Here is a 9,167-nt window from a genome sequence, read left to right on the forward strand (position 1 = left end):
CTCTGACGGGGCTGCTGGACTTCGGCTGTCAGCTGGAAACAAAACAGCGCGTCACGCACTTTCTGTCGTGTGTTGTGCCGGATGTCGGTCTGACTCTCTGGTGAAGAGGCTCAGCAGGTTATCATGCAATTGAGGGTTGGTAACAATTGTTAAAAAAATGCAAAAATGGAACTTTTGAATACAGCGATAATCAGAAATTGCGTCTGTACAATGGCACTTTCTTTAAGTGAGCAGTTGCCGTGACCGTTCAACCGAGTTTAAAGCTTCACATTCCCTCTTACTTATATTGTATCCGATGTCTACATATACTGATGAAGCCACAGTCAGTTTTGCAGCCCTCTAAGTTTAATGCTTTGGTTTGTGTTTCAATCTCACAATCTCATTAAACCCTGTTCTCAACCGTAGCGGACAGGGCTAAACCCTACAGCCTGGCTCTGAACCACTGGTTCGGATTTCTCACCCACTGTGACGTCACAGTTGGACCCTTTTGGGGTAACCCCAGTCTGGGTTATGCAATCTGAGAATCTCCATTTCTCTGGCGAAGGGGCGTGACATTTCCTACACATTTTGAAAGCGGTTGACCAATCACGACAGTCGGGCCAGCTTGCCAATCAGAGCACAGGTTTATCGGGAGGGGGAGGGGCTAAAAGAAATCCAGGCGTTTTAGACAGAGGGTGAAAAGAGGAGCTGCAGGAATGGGCAGTACGAGAACACCGATGCCTTTTCTGGACATTAGGGCACGTAAACCTTTTCGAGTGGTGACCCAAATTAAAAATATGAACCTGAATATGAGCATAATATGTCACCTTTAACTTCATCAAATCCACAGCGGAAAAGGTGGTGAAAAAAAACGGGCTGCCTGATTTTCCTTCTGGCTGCCGAACTAGTCCACAACCCAGCCCGAGAACTCGCAGCACTGCACAGCCAACGGTGAGCACCGCCAAACGAAACATGCACGTACCAGAGTCTGAGCTCAGCCCAGGTTTCAACCGGACTACGGAGAACGTGGAGCGTCTTCATCACACAGTTGTTACAGAAGTTGACTTCTTTGACTTCAGCTGCCGCCAAATGTCAGTGTTTGCCGGTCAAGAGCTGCTCACTGCATAAATAAGAAATTAGAACGCCGGCCCCTCCGAGGATATACAGTCCTGTTTTAGTTTTTTTTAAGCATACTGTATAGTTCTGTAAAAATGTTAAGACAACTCTACTGCGTATAGCTTGGGCAACCACGGCTCCATATGAAAGCGTGCGAATGCCCATATTATTGCGAATGCGCTGTGAGATCAACACAGCAGATAAAATAAGCCCGTGAATGTGCAACAAGCTGCGTCTCGTATAAGCTACTCTCTCGCTGATTCAGTTCATCACATTCATCTTCTAGCCGAACTCTTGGCAATATATACAACATACAAAAAAGAGCAGAAATATTACATCACGTAGCGAGTCGACAGTAAGTCGGCGTTACCAATAATGTTACTGTACACTCATCTCTCACAGCCACAACATTGTGGAATGACAAGAATTTCTTTTGGTCACAATCAGCAGAACAACTGTTTTGGGCGGTTGAACATGAGCTCCTTATAAAGTCTCAATCAATAAAAAGGTTTGTCATAACCTATATTCCCACAGCGATACTCAGCACAGGGTCTATTAACATGTCTTGATTCACAGGTCAGATGGAATTTAGCCATCCAGTTTTAAAATAAATGACATTTTGTGACATCTAGGTTTGTTGTTCCAATGTTGTGCAATTGTAACTATTTAAATATGAATAGTCACACTGAAATTTGGTCAGTGATTAAAACTGTAGCAAGACAGGTTTTTTTTAACAAATATTTTTCAAATGACTCTCTTCACATGAGAATCTGTGCACCGAAGATGTCTGACACGCTTCCATCAACAGTTCAGGATTTCATATTTGACTTTATAAGAGCTCATTCCACTTCCCTCTCCCCGGCGACAGAGAGGCGTCTACATCAGTCCTCCGTGGTGCTGACTTGAACGGAGGACAGGCACTTCCCCGCGCTGTGGAAGAGCGGGGTTACGAACATGTCCGTCAGACTCCTCCACACCACCTGGACGGACGGGAGGAGCATCACGACGCTCTGGATGGCAGGCATCACCAACCTGGTGGGACAAGGTCAAAGAAAGGTCACAAACAACGCAGTCAGAAGGTTTCATAAAATGACAGGTCACCTTTCGCTATTATTCTTCAAAATTTAAGAAAGTGGCAGGTGGCACACAGTTTGTTCTCGTCGCTGAGTTTTTGATTTTTATTGTTCTTGTTTTACTGTCTAGGTGTGACATGAGTTATCCACCTCTGCATTTCCAACTACAGAAATACCACGATAAAAATGAACCTGAATATGAAAATTATTCAGAACTCGTTGGCTGTCTGATGGCAACATCCTCTTGTCACCATTCAATCTTTCATTTTAGGGGCAGTTTCCATTGTTTTCACTCAAATGCAGGTGTTTATTTCCCATGTATCACCCATTGTCAGCATGTGATGATTTCACCGCCTTGGTTTGTCCTGTTTGGCATCTGCGTCGATACCGTTGTTTGCCGGCAAATGTGTTCACACTTTGAGGATTGTGTGTTTTGCGTTGAATAGCCCACAGTGGCAGTAGAACTGCTACAGACATATTCCAGATTTGAATATGAATTGTCTTGGGTACATTTGCAAAAATATATATTTTCCAGTCACAGGGTTTTAAAAGATGTTTTGCCACTTATTTGCCACCATATCTCTATGAGCACATTGTACATTCATGTTTGATATTGGTGTTATCTTATTATTATCTCAGGTCACTGTCTTATCCCCAGTGTGTGTGTTTTTTTTTAAAAGCCCTTTGAACGGTTGTGTAACAATCCTCTGCGTGATCCTTCTTCCTGACATTCCAGCTGTATTGACCGGCTCGGTGACACCACTCAATCCTCCTACTGATGAACGGGGCGGCTTCCTCCTTCAAAGGTCAGAGGAGCCACCTCGAGATTGTGACCTCACCTAAGTGAAGGGGTCATGCGAAAGTAACTCTGCCGCGCGCTATCTGCATCTGAAGAATGTCCCACTCTGGTCTGAAAATAGGTCTCAGTCGCTACTAGGATGCCAGCGATCTGGCAAAAAGGACCCGGGGCGGTTTTATTTCCCCCCTCCGACTACTTTTTCCCCCCTACAACTCGACATTCCTCCCAACTTTCCACAGAGCGCGTTCTCCCGGGCATAGAATGTTGTTTCACCGAGTGTTACTGAATGGACTCTTTTGGGTCGTGGTCGGGAACACATGTGCACATATCGCGCGGTCTGCTCCGAAGCCTGCGGAGGCACCTGGTTCAGCTCTCTGCCGGCGCACTTAGCCGACACAAGCGTGACGCAATTGTCCAAATTTAAGCATAAAAAACAAAACACTGAGAACATGTTTTCAGCGTTGTACTACATGTGACTCTAAAAATAACTTGAGTCAATGTTTGCCCAAAATACCGAAATAACTGGGCATGGCGGTGGCCCCCCCTGGGGACAGTCGCATAATGTCCCTGTAATGCTACCAAAGGGGTAAGGCGTGTTTTTTGAGCTCAAAACAAGGTTTTAATTCATAACTCAATAGCATCTAATAGGCTACTATATATTGGAAGTTGTAATGTGCACACACATTATACAACACTTCCATGATATATTTCAGTATCAATTAAATATTTCTAATGTATAATGTGTTTATTGGAACTTATGATCTCTTCATCTCTAATGGTTATTTTTCCCTCCAGTATTTGACATGGTTTATGTTACAATGCATCCACAGGTTCCCATAGCAACCTAACGTGATGCATTTCATGCTGTCGTCTGAAGGAAACCATCATCTCTTGCATGGGTGACACTTGGCACCGCGCCACACGGAGCAGCCTCCGGCCGCCCAGTGCCAAACAAGAGACGCGCAGGGCAGGTCGAGAAGGAACCAGCTCTCCCTACCAGATGTGGATGCAGCTGAGCACCCCGAAGACCAGTCCCAGGACGAACGCCACGGGCACGGCCAGCAGGGTGGTCAGCAGGCGGTAGAAGACGAATTTGACCAGCTCGAACGCCGCGAGGCTCCCGATCCACACTTTGTCGAAGCTGTGCGCGGAGATGGGCTCCGCGATGACATCTTCGAAACCAACCTGTCGGATCACGCACACACACACACACACGCGCGGATGTGGACAGATTAGTATTAGAAAGAATCAAACACACACACACACACACGAAACACTGGTACAGGAAGGTGCGTGTGGATGGTGGGGTGACGCGCAGGCGGCGACTTCCAGGTATTCATGCGCTGCGGATCGGCAAACTTAGTCCATTACATGAGGACAATGCGGTTACATGGCTTCTAACAGTATAATACATCACCTCGGCTCTCCATAACTTGTGAGCTCTCACTCGGAAAGACGCTTCCCGTATAATGCGCACAGGCTTTTACCTTCAAGTGCGCGTTGACATCGTGCGGATCTCGGTCCGGCTCCGCCGCATACACGTTGCCCTTCTTCGACAGCATGGGCTCCATGGACCTGTTGAACTCGTCCTCGTCCATTATGATGCTGGTGTCCGATTTCTCCTTCTCCAGACCCATGTTGTCACGTCGGGGGCGACGCGGGGAGAGCAGCTGGGCGACGGTGCGCTCTGCGCTCTGCGCTCTGCGCCGGATTGAGCGTCACCCCGCCCCGTACGCGGAAAGCGGCGCGGCGCGGCGCGGGGCCGAGGAGACACAACAAGCTCACAAAGTCACTTCCCCCCCCCCCCCGACCTTCTGGAGAGGCCGGTGATGACTGACAGTACTGAACTCCAGTCGTGAGCAACGGAGACCATAGGGTCCTCAGGGTTCAAATCCAGCAGCCCTCTGCAGCCATGTGATTAACTGTGATTGGAACAGGAGAAGCTGCAGGGCATTTCTTAAAACAAAAAAGATTATTTTAGTTTTTCTCCTCCACATTTCTAAGTGATGCTTTGGAAAATGTAACCACCTGTACTTCTGAATTATGGTGCAGAAAGCATCAGTTAACTATTTCCCCCCCGGGCCCTTGTGTTTTAGAAACAGCCCCACGTGTTTATTTTCACCACACGGTGTAACTAGGAAAGCCTGGTTATTACTGTTGCTGTATAGCTGAACACACTGTTCTACCCGTTGAATTGATTCACCACACGTTTATCTTTTTGGTCCATCTGTGCGGATTTATCGCTCCTCTGGCTGTTCCACATTGTGAGATTAACTGCAGATTCTTCGCAGCTCTAAACACGCAGATGTTTCCCTCGGCAGCTGCTGTCTCACACATATTCATTTTTCTGAGGACAGAGGTTTGAACTGACCCCACAAACCCTCAGCAACACATGTTTATGGGTCATTGTTATTGTATCATAATTAATTATGTGATCAATTCCACTTTATTGTGACTGTATGTATTGTCTATGTTGATAGTATTTTGCATACGTACCTATAAATCACATCACATTCTTTATAGATCATCCAACTAAAACACGTAGATCAGGTCAACTGTCCCTGGAGTTCCCAGTCTCGTTTACACATAATGTGGAAAATGTCATTGTGACATCAAACTGTAACGTTCATACAAGTTGTATTTACAGAAAGAACATTATTTGAGTATAATAGAAGACCACACCTACTGATTTTCAGACAGGAGCGAAGCACTTCTCAAGGTATTTTTGGGGAATTCCAAAATGGGAGATTTCGTTCAGGAGAGACTTACAGAGAAACGAATGAGCATAAGCAAAATTAGCGAGTTATTGTGAGCAGGAGGAATCGAGTTTGGCAGGAAGTAGAACACCATGGAAGCTGTCCAACGGTAAGGCGCTTCGCACACTAAGGCGACTTCCACCCAAGGTGCCAAGACACTAATGGTGGCGATGAGGAACGGAGCACAAAGCTGGGACGTCACCTGAAGGGCTTCCGGTTGGACGGTTTCACGGGACATGACCAGGCTTCCCGAGTTGAGGTGGTGCACGGGTGGAGGCGGGTCCTGCAGCCATCGCTGTGTTGAAATGACATGAATGAAAGGAGAGAGTGAGAAGAACTGTGCTTGGGAATGTCTTCCTGTCATTTTTCATCCATCAACCAAAAAAAGGACAAAGTTTGACATCTTTGAACTTGTCAAATACGCCAACTGGCTAAGATTGAAAATGTCGATACGCTGTTTTATCAGCTTCCTCCTCCTCTTCGTCTTTTCTTTGATCTTCACTCTGTTATTACATGACCAAATCGTCGCGATGCGTTGGTTTGGGTTCAACTCAAACAAATGAAATGTAAAATTCCCTTCCAGAGCAAAGTGGTCTCTTTGACGACTTTCTCTAACTAAAAGGGCCAACCCGACTGCAGTCCTGCACTTTGCATCTCATTTGTTACTGTGGCGGGTCCAGCATCCTGTCCATTGATGGGCAACATGTAAACAACAGCCGCCTTTTGTTTAACACCGCAGGGCCTGGAAATAACACCCGGGGACATGGAACAAGGAGAAAAGTAGGTCAGAGCAGTGAGTGACAGCAAAGCAGAAACACAGCAGGCGGAGCAGGGAGATACTGGGCCTTTCGGAGCGGCTCCGAGTGATGCCTGGCCCCCTGAGCGCGGTGACAATGCAACGCCGCGATCCTCCTGGATTAACACACACAGGACCATTCTGACAGACAAGCATTCAGCAGTGGGGGGGAGGGGGGCGAGACCCGCGGCCGGCTGGCCCCCGAGGGCGAGGCGGGCCGGCAGGGCGGTGTTGACGTGACGGTACGTGCGTGTGTGAAAGAGAGAGCAAAGCAGAGGAAGTTACTACTTTTGTAAGGATGCAGCCGTCGGTCGGCCGGTCTGTCCAACACTTTGACCCAGAACAAGTGATTTTCATAAAGTGTGCCATGACATTTTGGAGGGGTTACAATTTTGGTTACCACCTGACCTTTCATGTTCCATGTTCAAGGTCCCAGGAGGGTGTTTAGGAATGTTCAATTATGTCCCCTTTCTTTAATTTCCCAGCATCAGACTAAATAAAAAAAAGAAAGAAATCCCACCAATATTCAAGAGAGATCAGAACATGAACACGTCTTTGTGCTCCCCGGATGATGAACTCTTTCCAATTCAAGATCTCACTGTCAGGCCGAAATCTGCTTTGCACAAAAGATTCTTTGTGTTCAGAGAAGTGATTGCAATGGGATTTGCAGAACATCCTCATGCTTCTAAATGGACCAACCCTTTGAATAAATAACCAACTGTTTCTTTCCTCTTGTCTTGTATCAGGATACGGGTTAGTCTCATGGGCAAGGTTTTGAGAGTCACAAAATGATGGTGTTTTTAATCAGTGCAACGCAACTAAACAAAACTTAACACTTTTATTCTGGCATTTGTTTCCTACATTATGGGTGATATTAATGGACATGTGTTTGCTGCAATATAGAGATGTAATGTAATGTTGATGCAGAATGCTAATGTTAAAACACTCTTAATGTAATATAATTGATCAGCAGATGATTGTTGAAGTGACATCACCAGTTGCATCCACAGTGCAGTGACAAAATGACAAGTTGGCATGTCACATCAGAAGCTGTTCCCACACATGCAGATGTACGGAGCACACTCAAAAGAATCCATCTGGTTTTACATCTCCATCTGCTGCTCAGTTCATTGTTCAACACCTTTTACCTCATTGCATCATCCGTAGGTTTAGGTTGTGATAGGTGAAGTAGGACCCAGATGCAGAATTCAGAAAAAAAAAGATGAATTTAATAACAGTTAATTACAAACTGTGGTGATACCTCAGGAAACACCAGGAACAAAAACCAAAAAACATCACCGGGCGCAAAATCCAAACAGAACAGATGATCCAACAAAGACAAAAGGAAGCGCAGAGACTACGAGAGGAGATCATTTCATATACCATATACTTACTATATCCCATTAAAATGAACTATATCGTGATGTCAGGGATCTGATTCATAAATGACTGTTCAGCATGGCGTCTACTTTATTAATAATGTCCAGCCAAGGCCGAGATGAATGGGAAACAATGATATCATGTATTTTCCAAATAATCTGTCATGCTTGTATAATAGTAAATGGTCTAAAACCAAACTAGCATTACTTCTCATTAATACATACCACTGAACACAGATTCTTTGTTAACCTCCTGCTTATCCACGCCTGAGCCAGATACTGACGGTCCGTCAGTATCTGGTGGTCAGTTATGTTCTAGTGAACTTGAAGGTCAAGATCATTCAACCTGAATTTTTCTCAAGCCTGAAAGCTTGTGATCAGTAAACAAAGGGTCCAGTTCAGTTTATGAGCCGGTTTGCAAGGCCAATCAGATAAGAGACTAATAATAGACTAATATCAGCCATGGTTGTCACTTCCCTGTCATGTCCCTGTTATCTTTCCTTGCATTTTGGTCTTGGAATTGGGAAGTGACAGTCACAGCGACGTCCTTCTCCTCAAAGTGTCCCAAATAATAATGAACGTATTTGGTAAAAATTTGAATTTGATGCAAAATGCATCATCAAATTCTTGTATAAAATGATAAGTCGCTTCAACGACTTCATTTTATTATTTGTTTCAGTCATAAACAGTATAATGAACGTATGCTAGTGTTGTGTCCCTAGGTGTGAAAGGTGAAGCGTCCTGGGAATCTGAGTTCTCTTCCTTTGTACTTGGAGCAAAGGGGCCACATGGTCAAATGCTCCATTGTGAGGCACAACACCGGTATTGACGTGCAGGTGTCGACGGTCGCTATTCTCGATCCCGCAGGTTAATATTCGACAAATTCACCAAAGGGACACATTCCAGGACGTCCCGCCGAGTCTCCCTCGAGGAGCCGCGTCCTGATCGCTTCCTCTGACTTCATAGGGAATAAATGCGTATTTGTACAGGAGTTTCCAGGGGGAACAATGATATCGTTACACCCGCAGTGTGCTGGGATTTCCTGTTACACCCCAAGGACCCTCGGCTCTATGGCCTGAAACACACATCAGCTTCAGGACACTGAGGGGAAAGGTGTGTGTGTGTGTGTGTGTGTGTGTGTGTGTGTGTGTGTGTGTGTGTGAGTGAAATGGAAACACCCAAACTTTCTTTCACTCTCGTCTCGGGAACATGTTTTTGTTTTCCAACACTCACGTTCATTAACAGTGTTCCGACTTTATCTCAGCATCC

The 9,167-nt window shown here is 45.7% G+C and overlaps 1 protein-coding gene across 1 annotated transcript; it reads right to left on the reverse strand.

Moving 5' to 3' along the window:
• Positions 1 to 576: 576 nt before the first annotated feature.
• cav2 (caveolin 2) lies at positions 577 to 4,743 on the reverse strand. The gene is made up of 3 exons (XM_035643121.2): positions 4,455 to 4,743; positions 3,965 to 4,152; positions 577 to 2,127 (listed from the first exon to the last, which is right to left on the reverse strand). The coding sequence occupies exons 1-3, from the start codon at positions 4,602 to 4,604 to the stop codon at positions 1,977 to 1,979; spliced, it is 489 nt and encodes a 162-aa protein (XP_035499014.2). The 5' UTR covers positions 4,605 to 4,743; the 3' UTR covers positions 577 to 1,976.
• Positions 4,744 to 9,167: the final 4,424 nt, after the last annotated feature.

Source organism: Scophthalmus maximus, chromosome 7, assembly GCF_022379125.1.
Source record: "Scophthalmus maximus strain ysfricsl-2021 chromosome 7, ASM2237912v1, whole genome shotgun sequence".
In the NCBI taxonomy this organism is placed as follows: Eukaryota; Metazoa; Chordata; class Actinopteri; order Pleuronectiformes; family Scophthalmidae; genus Scophthalmus; species Scophthalmus maximus.

Excerpts from the sequence above, each read along its gene's own strand:
- cav2 (XM_035643121.2), bottom strand. The coding sequence starts at position 4,604 with ATGGGTCTGGAGAAGGAGAAATCGGACACCAGCATCATAATGGACGAG. Across the intron at positions 4,153-4,454 it reads ATGTCAACGCGCACTTGAAG|GTTGGTTTCGAAGATGTCAT; the intron begins GTAAAAGCCTGT and ends GTGATCCGACAG. Across the intron at positions 2,128-3,964 it reads CTCAGCTGCATCCACATCTG|GTTGGTGATGCCTGCCATCC; the intron begins GTAGGGAGAGCT and ends TTGTCCCACCAG.